This window comes from Notamacropus eugenii, chromosome 2, assembly GCF_028372415.1.
Source record: "Notamacropus eugenii isolate mMacEug1 chromosome 2, mMacEug1.pri_v2, whole genome shotgun sequence".
Taxonomy (NCBI): Eukaryota; Metazoa; Chordata; class Mammalia; order Diprotodontia; family Macropodidae; genus Notamacropus; species Notamacropus eugenii.
This window is the reverse complement of record NC_092873.1, coordinates 187,992,859-188,012,245: the sequence shown is the minus strand read 5'-3', so window position 1 is coordinate 188,012,245 and position 19,387 is coordinate 187,992,859. Positions and strand designations below refer to the sequence as shown.

General features: G+C 35.3%; 1 protein-coding gene across 4 annotated transcripts in view; it reads right to left on the bottom strand.

Annotated features, from left to right (window-relative positions):
- AFG1L (AFG1 like ATPase) overlaps window positions 1–19,387 on the bottom strand; it is a 183,076-nt gene that overhangs the window by 141,015 nt on the left and 22,674 nt on the right. For all 4 annotated transcript variants that reach the window (XM_072642991.1, XM_072642989.1, XM_072642993.1 and 1 more), the window contains exon 3: window positions 11,657–11,708. In XM_072642991.1, coding sequence (XP_072499092.1) covers window positions 11,657–11,708 — 52 coding nt within the window. The remainder of the gene's footprint in view (window positions 1–11,656; window positions 11,709–19,387) is intronic.

Genomic DNA, 19,387 nt, shown 5'->3' with positions numbered 1-19,387 from the left:
ATGAAAAATGTTATCCATTTCCAGAGAAAAACTGATGGCACCTGAATGCAGATCAAAGCATACTTTTTTACTTTATTTTTCTTGCCTTTTTTGGGTCTGTGTTTTCTTTTGCAATGTGGCTAATGTGAAAATGTTTTGCATGACTTTACAAGTATAATCTCTATAAAATTGCTGGGGTAGGGAGTCAAGGAGAGAGAGAATTTGGAACTCAAAATTGTAAAAAACAAAATGTTAAAAAAAATTTTGACATGTAATAGAAAAAAGGTACTTTACATATGTTAACTCATCTGGTCCTCATAACAACCCTGACCCTTCTCTATATGTAACGGTCACTCTAGACCCATTCTTCCAACCCCACTCACATTGGCAGGCTAAGTAACTCTACCATACAACTCCACACAAAGGGTAGCTGACTATTACTTTTCCCTGGGGATTCTAAGGGTAATAATGAAGAGTTGAGATTACCAATCATGACCCCCTTGCTCCCCCACTGTTGTACTCACTACTGATTATCAACTAGCTAGCCATAGTAAAGTGACTTTTAGAAAAAGGTGTTTACTAACATGATACAGAAGAACAGTTGGTATAAAAGGCATGTCCTCAAAAGTCTGAGACATATTTTCTCACAACAACCCACAGAATCTAGGAGAAAGTGAGCTCAAGTTTAGAGAGTGAGTATATGTGGCAAAGGAAAAAAAAAAAGAAAAAACAGTTCATTATTGAATGGAAGTCCTTTTCTCCATTGGTGGAGTCCTCATGAAGTTTTCCTTCAGGATGGCTCTCTGCTGGGCTCCATGGATTGAGGGTCCTCAAAATCACCTCCTCTCTGCCTCAAAGAGGTCCTATTTCCTGAAACTGCCTTTCCCTGGTATGACTTGTATTTCCTTGTTTTTTTTTTTTTAAGTGGTCATCTAGCCTTTGATTGAAGATCTTCTTTGAGGGGGGAACAACTAGGATCAAAAATTTAAAAATAGAGAGGACCTTAGAGGCTATCTAGTCCAATCCCTTCATTATACAAATGAAGAATTTGGAGCAGTAGGAGGTAAAGGGACTAGCCCAAGGTTACCCTGTTTCCTAAGGTAGATAATTTGTCCTCTCTCAGCTTCTGGCTAGAAGCATCATTTGTTATTTTTCCATTTTCTCTAATTACTTGATCAATGGGGGTTTGGGGAATGAGTGTGATACTCCCTTTGGGCTCACTCTGCACCCCCCCCCCCCAATCCTCTGGCATAGTGGTAAAAGTGGGCCTCTTTGTACTGCTCCCAAAGCTTGATTATCTCCTTTTCTGATACAGAAAGGCACAGAGATGTGCCTAATTCTTTCAACCAATACCAATATATTTCCTACATAGCATCATCTGATTTCATCCAGTGGCTCACAGCTCTTTGCTCCTCCAAAATGGTTAAGGACTTGTCAGTACCTAGTTCACAACGTGGATTGATTGATTGATTCTGTAACTCATTCAAAGAGGTATTCTCAATTAATAAGGTATTAGGGCATAGAGCATCCTGTTAGTTCCATTAATTAGAGGGAGAGAATGAAGAAGGAAACAAGCTTTTATTCGGTCCTTGCTATGTGCCAGGCACTATGCTAAGCACTCTACAAATATTACCACATTTGATCCTTTTACATACATGATAGCCTTTCAGATACAGCTATCTTGTCCCATTTTCTCTTCTTCATATATATGTATGTATACATACATCTTTTAAGGATAATTAATCCTCATATGGCATGATCGTAAGTCCTTTTACTACCTCTTGTTCAACTCAGGATGTTCTCCAGCTCATCTGCATCCTTGCTAAAACTTAGCACTCAGGAGCAAACCCAGTACTCAGATGAAACTCTCCTCATGACATCATCTATGGCACCATTCTCATCCTGTGGGACTCTCTTCCATGTCCTCTCATAAATACACCACAGAAGATGCTAAGCATTGTACTCTGGAGTCCTCTTGACATTGCATGGATAAAAATTTTAAATAATGTTCATATGAAAGAATTTGACTTCTATATTCATTCTGAGTATCCAGAACTATCTGATAAAGCTGTGAAGTATGTGATGCTTTTTTTTTCATAGGATCTTTCCATCTAACTTGCTGCTGAAATCTTCCACATGTGTTGTCTCCCCCCAAAGAGAATGGAAGCTCCTTGAAAGGAGGGACTATCTTATTTTTCTATTTTAATCTCCATAGCTTAGCATAGTTTTGCATGTAAGTGCTAAACAAATGCTTCATTCACTCATTCAACAAAGCCTTTCAGAAAGTGGATTTTCTATGTTTTTTTATTGAAATATAAATAGAGAAACAAGCTATATGAACCTTTCATTGTGCACTAGGTGCAGACCTCTAATCTCAGAAAGCTATAAAATACCACCAGTCATTCATTAAATGTCTCAATATAACCAAAAAGACTAAATAAATATGCCTTGCACATTTATTACTATTTTCAAATGCATATAAATGCTTTTGATTAATAAAAATTTCATTCATTTAAAAGCAGTGCTAAATTAATAATAGTATTTGCTATCCCATAGTTTCTTAATAGATTTAACAGCATAACTACTTTTATGTGGAAATCCACCAAAAAAACCCAACCACTTTTATGTAGAAATCCATCCCCCTAAAATTTCACTTTTGTGTGGAAACCCACCAAAAAAATTTATGTCAAGGAGAATCTCATATTCAGAAAGATCTGGGGAATAACTGATACAATCCAACTACTTAATTTTATAAGTGAAGAAAAAACAGATCAGGTGCTTAAAAGGGCTTGACCAACTACCAGGGAGCATGGCCATGACAAGAGACCTCCCCACCCAAATCTCCTAGCTTCCAGCCCATTGCTCTTTTCCACTGAACCACAAAAAGACCAGAATGTAATTTTTCCCTTTACCATTTTGTTTAGAGTCAGCCCTTCACATCAACAACTAAGAAGAAAAAAAAAATGGCTCTATGATTAAAGAAACAGCTCCACATTGCCCCCTAGTGATGTCCTGATTTGCTCTACTCTCACTGCCAAAGAAATAGGAAATGTGCCAAGACCTTGGTCCTGTTTCAGTCTCCAAGCAAACAGCTGGGGTTTCAAACCCAAGGCTACCTTTCAACTGGTGAAGTCATTCTCCCAGTGACAATAAGGATTGGGCCAGTCTAAACCTGGATGCAAGCGGGGGGGAGGGGGAAGACCTGAAGGATGTTTCACTTTTATTAGCCTCCAAGTTCCCTGAAATAATCAACATCTCCACAATTACCTAGACTGCTGGCAGAGCCAAAGAAAAAAATCTTATGTAAATGAGCTAGAGGGAAAAGATGAGGCCAGAGAAGGGATAGTAGGCAGGGAAAAGCTGCCATTTTAGTATAGCATTAGGCTCTTGTTTTAAATGTACTAAATACATTTTGTTTTTTAAAAATTAAGATAAGCATTTAGTTCCTGGGTGGGGCTATAATGATGCCCTTAATTTATGGATCAACTTTCTCACTGGAATTTAAAGAGATTCCCTAATTAATCTCCCCTCCCTCCAACACTTCTGTGAAGAGAGAAGGAGTGGATCAGGAAAACAACAGGACAGTGAACTGATGATTGGGGGGGGGGGCCGTCGAGAGGTAAGAAATAGAAGCAGACATTTCATTTTCCTTATCAATTTCTCTGAAATATGCTATAGAGGACATGCCACCATAAAGGAGTGGTAAAGAATAGTGATTGAAAGTATAATTCTGAAAAAAAGAATATAGTAGTTACTCTGTAAGAGAAACTGATACTTAAGTGATATTTAAAGGTATATAAAAACACATTAGCTTAGATACAGGATGAAGATGGAAAATAAATCTATAGCTTTTGCAATATCTTCATCATCATCATCATCAGTGTTAACATTTATATAGAGTTTTAAGCTTTGCAAAGAATTTTACATTTATTATCTTATTTGATCCTTATAACAGTGCCATGAGTCAGGGACTATTACCCTCTATTTTAAATAAGGACAAACTAAAGCCAAGACAGTTGTCTGGGCTCACACAGTTAGTACTTGTTTGGGTCAGGACTATAACTCTGACCTTCCTGGCTCCAAGTCTATCCACTAGGCCACCATCTCAAATGAGTTCTTACAATCAAAATCCTTAGCACTGTAAGAAGGCTCAACATTAGAAAAATGGATTCTATCAGTCAAAACGACATTAAAGAAAACACATGACCATCTGCTTCACCACTTTTCCATCCAATCTGCTGCTGAAATCTGTGTTGTCTTTTCCATTAGAATGGGAGGTCCTAAAAAACAAAGACTGTCTTGCTTTTCCACTTGTCTCCCCAGCTCTTAGCATAGTGCTTTGTACGTTGAAAGTACTTACTATGTGTTTTTTACATTTATTCATGTGTATAACACATTCCTTACAATATCTCTGTGAGGTATTTAGTACAAGTATTTTTTCCCTGTTTTACAGATAAGGAAATGGAGACTCAGAAATGACTTGCTCTTGAGGTCATAAGGCTGTGACGTGGAGGGAACAGGATTTAACTCAGTTCTCCTAGCTCCAAGAGTGATGCCCTTTCTACTACACCACACTACCCTTATTGCTTACTTAGACATTTAATGCAGGCAATGTTGATGAAAGAGGCTAATTTTAAGTGAATTTTGCTCACAATAAAATGACAATAGGCAACATCCTGCCTTTGTGCCTCAAATGAAATAAGAATATTACTTTGTATTTACTACTGACTATGTGAAAAAATAACACTGACCAAGATTGTGATCTCCCTTCATTTTCCAAGGTCCTGTCCTCTTCTCTCACTGACATGCATGGAGCAATTTCACCTTTTTATTCATTTTCTAATTTTACATAATACTTAGCTGGATTATTGTCCTTTTTTCAAACTTGCTTAAATATTGCCAACATCTGATATTAGCACACACCTTACCCATCCCCAGAGAGAATACTTAAAAAAATAACAATAATAATAATTCATTGACATAGTTATTGAAAGTTGTCAAGGTACATTACTTCTATCTACCCTATAAAGAATGGAATGGGGAAACTCAGAGAAATCAAAAGGCTTGCATGGGTCATACCATGAAGGAAGAATCTGAGCTGAGACTCTAACCCAGCTTATCCAGTGCTAAATGCTAATTTCCCAAACTAAATGCTAGCAACTTTCAGATGTTTAAAAACCAAATAAACAAACGCCTAAGTTCTCATTTCCTTTGGACTTTTTGCAGAAGTGGAAGCAGTGCTTTGTAACCATCTCCATTTATGATGACCATAATGGGAAGAAAATACATGTTGGTTTTACTGGTGATTGAATATGAAAGTCATGTACAAGAATCATGCTTTCTTGAGTGGTGAAGAATCACTAGGGCTCACTGCAGAGCTGGATATGTAAGAGATATTCCAAAAGCCTAGACATATGCAAACTGATTGAGTTAACCACTTAATGTAATTGCTTTGTATCATCCCGATGAGAAGTAATTACGACCAAAGCATATCAGATTCAAGTGAAAATGCTCATATGTATACCTAGCCTCCAATGAACCTGGAATGCTGACAGTTTACGCTGCTAGCATTTACTTACAAGAGCTGCCATTTTCAAACCACCCAAAGAATTTAAAGGACAGATTCTGATAATGTGCTTCTGTACACTAAAGGGTCTGCTTACCTCATTAAATCACTAGATTTAAGACAGGAAGTGTTTTTAAGGTACTAAGTAGAGGAGGAGAAAAGAAAAAACTGTATAACCTTATGTTTAAATCAATTTGATAGTCAATCATATTCCTCCCCTCCCCCCAACTTTTCCTTTTCCCTTTCCCAGGATAGAGCCATTATGACCTAAGTGGAAAAATCACTGAATTTGGAGGCAGGATCCCGGGGCTCAATACTTGCTCTGTTTGTGTGACCTTGGATTCTTCCCTGCGTATCTGACTTGTGAAATGAAGAAGTCTCTTCTAGCTCTATATTCTGTCATCTTTTTCGAAAAGATAATCCTTTGATTTACTATAGATCACCCTCCTATAGATTATGATGTTTTTATAACAGGACAAAATGTAGCCGTCTCCTATGTGTGCAAATGTGGAGCATTCAGGTATCTTTAAAATGACTGACAGGCCAAGAAGAAAAAAACGTAAGGAAACATGAAGGAGATGTTTATGATATTGATGATTGCTGCTGATCAGCATAGAAAGAAAGGGAAGCTATTGAGAAAAACCTTTAGTCAAAGAGCTGGATGATTCAAGCAAGAAGGACAAGAGCTATAATAGGGTGCAAAAAAGGAGTCTATTGTTAGTTGATCACATGATAGTTGGATGAGAAAAGCCAGATAGTGAGTAACCCTTCAGGGCAATGGTCCAGAGCCAGTGAGTCAAGGAAGCAGAGAGATTACTTCAGAAATATTTCTGTAACAGTGATCAGGGAAACATTACTACTCAGGTATTTGTTGGATTGAAGTCTGGCAAGACATGAAGAAATCAGAAAAAACCTTGCTTCTTAAGTGACCAAGTGACACAAGAGAAGGGAAAAGGTTTTAGCTTAGAAGAACAAATAGCAGGCACCACCTAATCAGTATGATGAAGATGTAAATAACTTCCTGATACAAACTTAGTCCTTTTCAAGAGCTCTATCTTTAACTGGCTAATTGAATATACGTTGCACAGAAAACACCAGAAAGAAGGGATACCAAACACTAAATATGGGGGAAGGCCTTAGTCCTGGGCTCTCCATTTTTGGAAAAGAAGACCTTCCCATTTTCAATATCATTCATTGTATGATAGTAAAACATATTTTTTAAATTTTGTTGATTTTATTCTAAATTTAGTACCAAATAAAATGAATACTTTCACATATCAAGGAGAACAGAAAAAGGATTATATGTGAAATTATAAATCTATTACATAAAGCTATTATATAAAGCTGTATAAAACTACGAATCAATTATACAAATCTATTAAATCTGTAATATAAAATACATAATGAATTCAACATATAATTTCCAAGGCTATTCTGCCTGTCTGTTTCCTTCTAGACTTCCTCAGATTTTCTGTATGTTTTTTTTTTCCTTTTCCTACCAATTTAGCTTTAATTAAATTTTTTTAAATTAATAAGCATTTACTTTTTCTGTTCTCCCCTCCTCCCCATTTCACTGAAAAGTAAAATAAGAAAAATAGTAACCATGTGGCAAATAGTTAGTCAAGCAAAACAAACTGTCACACTTAGATATCCTGAGTCATGTGCCTCATTGTGCACTCCGGATCTATTTGTTAGGAGGTGGTTAGCATGTTTCATAAGTCTTCTGGAATTGTGGTTGGTCACTGCATTGATTAGAGTATTCAGGTCTTTCAAAACTGTTTATTTTTTTTACAGGATTGAGGTTATAGTATCAATTGTCCTGGTTCTGCTCACTTCACTCTGTATAGGTTCATATAATTCTTCCCAAGTTTCTTTGAAACGATTTTCTTTTTCATTTCTTACAGAACAATAGTATTCCATCATATTTATATACCATAATTTGTTCAATATTCCCTAATTAATGAATACATCCTTAAGATTCTGGTTCCTCACTACAATAAAAAGAGCTGCTATAAGTATTTCTTTTTTTTATCTAAAGAACTGTTTTCTCTTTTTTTAAATTTTCTTGTGGGACAGTCCTTCTATTTGTGGGTATTTGTGGGTCAAACGATATGCAAAATTTAGTAGGTTTTGGAGCATAGTTCCATATAACTTTCCAAAATGGATATACAAATTCAGAGCTCCACCAATAATGCATCAATGTGCTTATTATCCTACAGCCCCTCCAACATCTGTCATTTTCCTTTTTTATCAACTCTGTCAACCTGATAGAAGTAAGGCAGAGTTTCAGTCTTAACTTGTATTTCTCTAATTATTAGTCACTTGGAGCATTCTTTCATATAGCTATAGATAGCTTAATTTCCCACCGCCCCCAAGAATTACCTGTTTATATGCTTTGACTATCAAATGAGGAATGACTTATACATATAAATATAAATCAGTTTCTTATATATCTTAGAAATAAGATCTTTATCAGAGGACCTTGCTATGAAGACATCTTTACCCTAGTTTACTGTTTCCCTTTTAATCTTAGCTGCACTGAATTGCTCTATGCAAAAACTTCTGAATTTTATGTAATCAAAATTGTCCATTTTATCTTCTATGATTCTGTCTATCCCTTATGTGGTCAATATCTCTTAGTCTACCCATATATCTGAAAGACAGTTTCTTTCTTGTTTTTCTAATTTGTTCATGATATACCTGTTATGTCTAGGTTATGTATCCATTAGGAGGTTATCTGTGAAGTATTGATCTACACATAATTTCTGCCATATCATTACTCAGCTTTCCCCAGAAATTTTTGTCAAATACTCTTTATCTAATTAGCTGAGGTTTGGGGGTTTAAAAAACATTTGGTTTCTATGTTCACTTGCTTCAAGATGTTGTGAACCTAATCTGTTCTACTGATCAAGCTCACTGCTTTTTCAGTCAATACTAAATCATTTTGATGATTATGGCTCTGTAGAATAATTTGAGATCTGCTATTGCTAGGCCTCTTTCATGCTCACTTTTTTTCCTTCATTATTTCCCTTGAGATACTTAACCTTTTGTTCCTACAGGTGAATTTTTTTTTCTTTTTTTTTTTTAATTTTAATTTTAATTTTTTAATGTTTAACAATCACTGCCATACAATTGCGATTTTATCCCCCCCCCACCTATCCCCCACTACCCCCCTCCCTCCCCACGACTGCATACAATTCTGTATAGATTCTACATATACTTTCCTATTGAGTATATTTTCACTATAGTCATGCTATGTAGTCAGACTAAGATAAATGAAAGAAATCGTATAACAGATCAGAACATGATACACAAACACATACACATACACAAACATGATCTGCTACATTATGTGAGTGACTTCCATATTTCTCTCTCTGAGTGTGGAAGGCGTTTTGCCTTGAGATCCACCATTGGGATTTTTTTTTTTTTGTAAGAAGTTCTTGTGTTATTACAAAAATCTAAGTCTACCAGAAAAAACTCTCACACACTGTGGTCGTTGCTGTGCATAAAGTTCTCCTGGTTCTGCTCCTTTCACTCAGCATCAGGTCATATAAGTCCTTCCAGGCCTCTCTGCTACAGGTGAATTTTGTTACTATTTTTCCAGCAATATTGCTCCAATTATTTAGGTATCTATTTCCTTAAACAGCGTTTTATAATTATATTCATATAGTTTCTGTGTGTATCTTGGTAAGTAGACTACTCAATATTTCATCCTTTTTACAAGTTATTTTAAATAAAATTTCTTTTTCTGCTTTTTTTGGTTGTTAATATATAGAAATGCTGATGATTTCTGTAAGATTATTTTATATTCTGCAGTTTTGTTGAATTTATTGTTTTAAATTTTTTAATGGACTCTCCAGGGCTCTCTTACATAAACCATCATATCATCCTCCAAAGTGGTAATTTTGTTTCTTCTTTGCCTATGCTTATTCTGTCAATTTCTTTTTCATGTCTTATTGCTATGGCTAACATTTTTAACACTATAACAAATAGTAGTAGTACGAACAATATACATGCTTGCTTTACCCCTGATCTTGCTAGAAAAGACTCTAGTTTATTTCCATTGCAATAATACTGGCTCTTAAACTTAAATATATATTATTTATTAGCATGTTAAAGAAAAGCCCATTTACTCTTTTTTTAAACTATTTTTAATAGAAATACATTATAATTTGTTAAAGTTTTTTTCTGCATCCATTGATATAATCATGAGTTTATTTTAAAATTTCTTGTTGTCTCATGGATTATTATTAACTTATTATTATTAATTACTGTTATTAATTTCTATTTGATCCATCCTAATTTTCAAGGTATCTGTTACTTGGGTAAGGTTTAGTATTTCTTCAGCTAAATTGTTAATTCTTCTTCCAATTCTTTTCTTCATAGCTCTCATTTCTTTCCCAAATTTTTCCTTAAATATTCTCATAGCATTTATACTATCATTTTAACTGTTTCATTTCTTCCAAGAATTCTTGTTGACCCTGTGGCCAACCTGTTTTTTGTTTTGTTTTGTTTTGTTTTTTGAGGCTTTGTAGGTGTTTTGAAATTATTCTCCTCTTCTGGAATTATATCTCAGGTGTTCCTAGCACCATAGTATCTCTTTATTATGGAAGCTTTTCTGTTCTGTTTTATTTTGTTGATAAATTCTTTTTTCCATCCTCATTTCCTTGATTGGGATTTTGTATTGGGGCTTGGTTCTGTGTACCTCTGCAGGGAACTTTGTGGTCTTGTATGTTGCCAATATGTATTCTCTGGAATTCTACTGCTGCTATATTTAGACATTGAGTGCTATGTTCTTTAAGGATCACAGATGTGGTTCTGGCCAGGAAGCTCCAAGTTTTCAATAAACTCTAAGCAATATGTTTAGAGCATAGTCTGAGTGTTGCCTTCCTGGACTTTCCAAGCTCTCTTCTCCATAGTTTGGGTCTAAGTAACAAACTACAGACCAACCCCTGAGTAGGGCACCAGTAAAGGTGCTATCACCAGTCACTATCAGTTAAGGGGAAGGTGATGCAAGTTCAGAACAACAGAGCCATGGAGTTCTCCTGGTTTGAGACCTAGGGCTATATCTGAGATCCTGCTCTGGCACCAGGATGAAAGCATTGTAAGTCTATCCTGGCCTGAGCCCAGGGGATGAATCCTCAATCTCACTATGAGGTCAGATCTTCTGTGCATTTTTTTTTTAATGCTTCAACCACCCTGTCTTCTCTCTTCTCTGTCTCTTCTACTCTGATGCTAACTCCCCATCTTCCAAATCATTCCTCCAAATTAAAAAAAAAAAAGAAAAACCACACCTTTGTAACAAATACCCATAGGCAAGAGTAGAAAATGAAGCAAGCAAGGAAGGAAGGAAGGAAGGAAAGAAGGTAGGAAGGAAGGAAGGTAGAAAAAAAGGTAGAAAAGAAAGGTGGAAGGAAGGGAGGAAAAAAGAATTTCCCACATTACCTATATATGAAAATGTATGCTTCCTTCTGCACCCTTAGTCTCCCACCTCTCTGTCAAAAGGTTGGCAATAAGTTTCATCATGAGTCTTTAGGAATTGTGGGTGATCACTGCATATACCAGAGGTCTGAAATCTTTCCAATTTATTTTTCTTTTGTATTGTTTTTCTTAAGGTATAAATTGTCCTCCAGGTTCTGCTCACTCTGAATCACTTTATACGAATCTTTCTTCATCCCTCAAAGCTCCATAGTTCCTATTCCCTGCTACCACACAAAGAGCCACTATAAATATTTTTATACATGTGGATCCTATTAATTTTTCTTTTGTGTCTTTGGAGCACAGTTGTGGCAGTGGCATCACTGGTCACAGGTCGTGTTCAGTCCAGCGGCTCTTTGGGAACCAGTGGAGCTGGACCACCTTGAAGCTGCACTTTCAGCACATTAACATGAGCTTGCACACTTGCCTCAATAACTGTTTTCATTTTTTTGTCATCTTCTTCAGTGTTAAAGGAGAGAGGTGGAGTCTCAGAGTTGTTTTCATTTGCACTTGTCTATTAGTGATTCAGAGTGATAGTAAAAGATTAAAGTTAACATTGGTAGAATATCATAGCATTTGCCCTGGTTCACTTCAATGCATGCATATTTAATTGAATCTCAAAACACTTACCTACATCTCCATAGATATAAAGGCCTTTCAGAGGTTTTCTCTTTGCAAAAAGCTGCAAATTAAGAACAAAATTATAAATCTTTAATCCTGTAATTAAAGTGTATATGATTATACAATAATATAAAAATGTCTTTAACCATGATAAATATAAGATTAAGTATGGTGTCATATTCAAAAAATTATAAAAATTAGAAGGACCAAGACAGCATGGTGGATAGAAAACTAGATTCAGCGACAGTAAGATCTGAGTCCAAATCTGACTCAGACATTTACTAGCTGTGACTCTAGGAAAGTCAGTTAACCTTTGTGTGCCTCAGTTTCACTGTCTGGAATCTAAAACTAATAAGAGCACCTACTTCCCAGGACTGTTGTGAAGATAAAATGAAATAATATTTCTAAAGCACTTTAAAAACATCAAAGCACCACATAAATGCTAGGTATTATTTTGTGTTATTGTTATTATAAAAAGTTGGCAAGTGACAGCCCAAAGTGGATGTTCATAAATCTGTTTTATGCCTAATATTACAATTCTTTCTTTTCTCCTTTTAATGTTTAATACTAAAATCTCCAATTGACAACAAGCACATATCAAGCCAGACACTATGGCTAACATTACTCTTAATGCTGACATAAATAAAGCATTTACCAATTTCATTAACCACACATTATATTAATTATGGATACAATAAAAGTATCAGCTTTTATCTATATATGTGTAATTATAGGGCAAAAATGAGTTCCTCTAAAGGAGAAATGTCACCCAATTACTCTTTGTGAAGCTTGAAGATCAGGTCACTAACTGTCTAGAGTTATTTATTTTACATATTAAGCTACTCCTTCTGTAGAGCTGATCCAGGAAAAATAAATGAGTTTGCATAAAAGAACCTCTGTAGCCTAATCTTATTTTTTAAAAAATCAAGACAAAAACAAAGTAACATTTCGCTTTTCCAGAGGTCATTTATCTGGCTAGTCCAGCCATCCCAAGTACATTGAAGAACTAGAAAGCTATTAATTACAAGCAAGCAAAGTAAATGTCAAAATTCCATATATCCTATTACTATAGCAGTTTACTCCTAGGAGACCTTTTCATCAAGTATTAATTCAGAGTTCTCTACCTTTTACTTTACCCATAATTGTAAGAAGCTTGGTGATATGGTTTCTCTACCCACAGCAGATTAAAAGCAGTAAATTAGAAACTGAGACTATACAAGTGGTAGAAACAATAGCAGAAGCGAGAAGTCTGTCTGATGGCAAGAAATTATAAAAAGTAGGTCCATCAAAATGTATAGTAATCCAGGGCCAATTAGTGTAAAGACAAAAAGTTCCATATAATTCAAGAGCCTCTGACAGCATCACTGAATTGTAGTATAGCAAAATAAATTATATTTTTAATAACATGAATCAACCAAAAAAAGATCAAGTTACATACATCCATGCATACATATATACATACACTGCATTCATAAATACACATACACTCTTAAGAATATAGGAGAAATAAGGTAGGACATTTTTTGAAAATTGTCCATGAAAACTGGCTAACTTTTTTTAAGTTTAGGAGTTAAGAAAAAGAAAGTTAAATAAGTATTATCTAGAAAAACAAAGTTATAAGAATCACTTCCTTTCCTAATGATATCAGATTTAACCTCATTTGATACTCACAACAACCTGCAAGGTAAGCACCATAGATCTTCTTTTTCCAACCTTAGAGATGGAGAAACTGAGGTTCAGGAAGTAATAATGGTTTACCCATGATCACACAGCTATTACACGTCAGACTCAGAGTTCAAACCAAGTTCTTTCCTCCTCCAAGTAGAGCCCATTTTTTCATTATACCATAATGCTAAATGGCATGTTATTGTGGTAAAAAAAAAAAAAAATGGACTCGCAAGCCTTGCATTAATTCAATGCAACAAGTATTTATTAAGCATGTGAGCAAGGCACAAATGATTATTTGAATTATTTTCCATACCAAGAAAATATTTTTAAAATTTATTGGGTTTCTCCTTCTAAACATTACCCTCCTCCACATCATGATGGCACTATGTAAGCCCAAAACACAAACATGAATTGAGAAGAGGTATTAAATGAGTACTAGTCTCTGATTCCATACATAAATGAAATACATGAATTAAGGTGAGATCTGGGATAAATGTTATTTCACCTTTCAATCCAAGCATGGTAGATTGTGGATCCAGTGAATCAGACACTGGATTTGGAGTCAAGAAGTCTTAGGTTCAAATCAGGCTTCAAGCACTTACTGAGCTATGTGATCCTGGGCAAGCCCACTTAACCTCTTTGTGCTTCAGTTTCCTCATCTATAGAATGACTGCTAAGACATTTCTGAACTCTAAATCTATGATCTGATGATCCAGTGCAGCCTCATGAGGTTTAACACAGGCATCACTTGGAAATTGGGCCTCTACTCAAAAACTCTATATGAAGTTGTTAGAAACGAGCCCATCTAACAATCCCCCAACAGTGAGAAACATGCTCATCTTAAATAAAGAACAATGTCTGTTGTCAAATCAGGAAAGCCTTTGTTAATCTTTATGTCCATTCCCCCTGAATAGATGGTTAGCCTCCCCAGTAAGGTTACAGGTCGACTACAACACATACAGAAAGATGGGGCTTCTTATTCTGTTTTCTGAACTTTGGATCTTCCTGGACACTGTCCCCTAGCCACGTGACTCTATGTTCTCCTCTCTGATAGGCCCTTCCTCACACAGGTCCTTGGGCCTGTGCATTAGTTTCTGGCCTCTAACCTGTCCATGCTAGGTCACAACTCTTATCACCTCGGAATGTGGAAAACAGAATTTTCTTGCCTCCCTTAGATAATGTACTGAAGGAATGATGACCTGAGTCAGCTTCAGTACTAAAATGCTCCTCTTTGTTGCCCTAGATCAGAGTTACCTTGGATGATGTGTCTAGAGAAGAAGAAGAAGAAAAAAGAATGCCATTTATCATGAACTTCACAACGTTCAGCATTTTGGCTGAGCAATCTTTAAACACTATTCATTTAGAGATATACTTCTTTGTTTTTTGTTGTTTTGCAAATCTATGGACTTATTCCAACTTACCTCACAAAGCTCATTCTCTCTCTTCTTCTTTGCTGTCTTTACAAAATCTAGCCCCTGTCTCTTGTGTCCCTTCTCCCTCACCACCATTTGTGCACAGGTATGATCTCCTTTTTTTGTTGTCGTTTCTGCCAGCTGGAACAGTCTTCCTGTATTTCTTTGCACCACTGACTATACATTTTCAACTCTCAAAAGAAAACATCTTTAATTTCTTGCCAAAACCTGTTCATTTTTCTCATTTTATTGTTTTATTACAATTCTTTCTATACACAGGATAGTTGATTTATCTCCAAAGTTTCAAAAAAACCAGAATTATATTCAAGTGATTTTAAAACATTTTCAAATAGAAAAATTTCTTCATCAAGTCTAATACCATCTAACTACCAAGATCTAGTATTGTTCATTAGAAATCCTTCAAAATACTTCCCTACAGAACATTTTTAATTGGTGAATCTCAAAGCAACTAATTCATGAACTTTCACAATATTCTTGGAAAGTAGTAAAATGTTAGGGACTACTATAGAACTGTGTACCTAGTACAATGTTTGATAAATGCATTGAGTTTCAAGCAATATAAATTAGCCCTAATTTATAAAGAGGATTCAATGATACAATCAGGAATAGAGCTTAGGAGTTCTATTTCCTGATTTGACTACAAATTTTTTTTCTCTTTTTTCTTGAATGTCCTAACATATTGTATTGTACTTGTATGCCATCTATTATTTTGAAAATGTTAAAAGGAGTGATTCAGAAGTCTAAAAGCACACTAACATCTGTCAAACTGAACATGTAGACTCTGAATAAAATGCTAATTTACACCTAAAAGGTTTGCTACATATGGGTTTTCCAAAATGTAACTATACATATGTGCATCATGTGCTTTGCAAGTTTAGAAGATACTAAGGAAGACAGTCAAACAGAAGGTTACCCTCATAATCTCCAATAAAGTAGCAATGGAACCACTGAAAAGAAACACATTTGCCAATGATGCCCACAAGATTAAACATTGCCAAAGAGACAAAAAGCAAGCCAAAAAAGCAGTGTGACACCACTGAAAAAATATTATGAGGTAAGAATTGCAGAAGGGGGAAAAAACTCATCGGAAAGATAAACAATTATCAGTACTTGTATCAGAAACAATGCAAACAATTCTAGAATCAGAATCTCAAATTAGAGATGACCTCCACAATATCTAGACCAACACATACCTCAGTAGAGAGCCTATCAAGAAAATCTCCAACAATCGTTCTGCAGACTACACTTACAGCCCGCTAGCGATAGGGAACTCAAGCTCTAGGGACAGTCCATTCTCTTTTGGACAGCTCTCAAAAGAAAGTTACATTGAACTGGAATCTGCGTAGCTTTCCCCTGGGGGACTAAGTAAATCAAGTCTAATATCTCTTTCTTAAGATATGATAGACAACATGTATCTTCTAAGCTTTCTCTTCTTCAGCTAAACAATCTCAGTTCCCTCAGTAAATCACGAAATAAAACACTTTCTAATCCCAGTCACAATCTCATGAACATGCTTCAAGTTGTTATATGTTGTTCTTTCAAATGTGGCACCCAGAATTGAAGACAATAACCCAGATTTAGGTTACTCTGGTTAGAACCAGAGTAGTGTACAGAGGGGATGTGATTTCAACTCTTCGTCCCCAAGATCAAATAAACTTCTTATACTACATTGCTTTTCTAATTCATATTGAACTTGCAAAACCACGAAAATCCCTAGGTCTTTTCTATATGAATGATTGTCTAACTTTGTCTCCTTAAACCTGCAAAGATATAGCAAAAAAAAGAAAACTTCCAGAAGATCAATAGCATTAATAAATATTGATATAAAAATGCTAAATAAAATATTTACATAATCAAGCAGTTTATTTCTTAAGTGGTATTTATAGCAAAAATCTAATGATGATTCAATATTGGGAAAAATCAGTAATGAAAATTAGATATCAATACATTAAGAAAAAATCTTCTGATAAATTATAGTACCCAATTATGCAAAAAAAAAAAAAAACCCTCAAAAAAGTATTCAAATGGAAGGATGTTTCCCTAACATTATAAAAATTACTGGTTTGAAACCAAGAGCTAATACAATAGGAAAAAGAACACTAGAAGAATTTCATCTAAAAACAAGAACAAAGCAATGACTATTCATTGTTAACAGTAAATCAGTCCTAACCATGGTGCTAAAGTAACTGAGGGAATAACTGTTCGTGATGAAGTGGTTAGAATATCTCTGCAGATATTATGGCCATGTTTTTAGGAAATCTAAGAGCCTTGAACCAAAAAAAAAAAAAAAAAGTAAAATACTTGCTTTCACATCTCTACAAAGTCCTTATGAGAATGATCTACATATGTATTAAAGGGGATCACCAATGAAAATATGAGAGAAATAGGTTGGCTTTCACAGTTGATTTTTCTACAGCAAACCACAACTTCACAGTCATAAATGGACTCAAAGTTGTAAAAAATACAAAGGCCAACTATGTCTATTTTTTTGTTTATTTAAAAAAGCATTTGGCTCAGTGAAGCAAAATGAAGCCTTAAAAGTTCAAGCAGGGGATTCTCATTTACATTATTAAGCTTATTCAAGACTCTTTGACACATACAGCTATGAGGATACCTTTGTTAATCTTCCCCACCCCAGTTTCTCAAACTACACAATTTCTATAACCTACTCTGCTACTCTACCACAACTAAACCCAAAGACAATCACACCCTTGATCTTGCTATCACTCATAAACCTTCCACTTCCATGTTTATGACCTCTGTAATTGCTTTATTTGATCATAACATTTTATCATTCCATCATTCCCTAGCCCTTATAACCCCCTAACCCTGGTCATTATCCTCATGATGACATCCAGTCCCTCTAACCCTCAGTTCTTTCACAAGCCATCAGCTTTGCCATGTCTAAACTCTCTTTCCTTCCTTATCACATCTTGTTGAGTAATGTTCAACTTTACACAAGCCTCTATGCTTGAACCCCTTGCCCTTTTGTCCTATTGCCAAACCCCATCCTTGAATTATTCCTATCATCTACCTCCTTTACTTCTATTAATGTGCTACTGAAGCAAGCTGTAGAAAATGATAAACCAGGGTGACTTCATCCACTATAAATTTTTGCTACAGAATCTCAATAAGACCCTTACTGGAGCCAGACAATCCTTTTATACCTTCTAAATCCATTTCCTATCCCACTCATCACAGTAGATATTCTACTTTTTCATCTTATCTCAAGTCTCTAATGCCTCTCTTCCCCACCCTCTCAACTGAGGATTTTGCCTCATGCTTCTCCTTTGTTCCTCATCTTATATCACTTGGATGTTTTCTCTCGCTATTCTTCTCCTTGGTCACCATCTTAAATGAAGAGACAGTCCTTCTCCTGGCCAAAGCAAACCCTTTAATACACATGGGTAATTCCATCCCCCTCAGACTCCTCCACAAAGACTTCCTTTTACTACAATTCCCTCTCTTTCTCTAATCTTCAATCTCACCTTATCTACTGGCACTCTCCCTGCTGCCTATAAACATGCCCATGTTTCCCCAGTCCTTAATCTGGAATCTTAATACAATGAGATTTCTTATGGACCTTGCTTTTAATTAATTTGATGGAATTTTTGGAATTTATTCTTGGAAGTAATAGAAGAACCTTACATACAATATAACCCCATTTACACCAAAATATTGATTGCAGTATTTTTTTGTGGTAAAATTGTGGCAAAGAATTGGAAACAAAGTAGACGCTTACTGATTGGGAATAGCTTAATAATTACATGAACGTAATGGAACATTTTTGTGCTTAAGAAATGACAAATATGATGAATATAGAGAAACCAGGGAAGGTTTACATGGACTGATGCAAAGTGAAGTAAGCAGACAAAAGGAAACAAACATATCATATACACAATATACAATAACAACAAACCACAAAACAATCAAAAGAAATATTACAAAGAACAAGCTTATTCCCAAAGAAGAAATAAGAAAAGGTACTTTCTTCTACTCCTCTGCAGAAATGGAAGGTCCACAGGGGTGGCCCATTGCATATTTTCAGATTTTTTCAATGCACTGATCAGTTTTGATGAATGTTTTTCTCATCTTCCTCTTTTATTTTCTTTGAAAATATTCTTTGTTACATGGGATGGCTCTCTGGGAGAAGGGAGGGGAAGGATATAAGAGGAAATTTAGGTGATGTAAATATGAAATTAATAATTATAATTATTTTTAAAAGGAAGTGCCTTATTACCAATCTTATTTTTATATATTGCAATTCCATGGTGTAAGTGCTGAGAATAGCATTATACTGAGTAAAATGTATTTTGTTTTCTGCATCTTTATTTTTTTATATATATTTCAATAGGTGGGGTACCCATTTGAATTTTCAGTGTCCTGGGAATTCAAAATACTGAGAACAAGTAAGGAACTACACTACAAATGTCTGAATCTATAGAAGCTAAAAAGCTGTCCAACTTCCCAGCCTGGTTTCCTGTTCAACTCCCTCCTTGCTAACCACTTGCATGGAATATATCAACTCTCAGTCTGATACAAAGCAACAGCTTAAACCAGAATTGAAAACTCACTCATTCTGATTATTTATACTTTTTTGTTGGCAGATATATAAGTAACATGCTCATCTACACTCTGT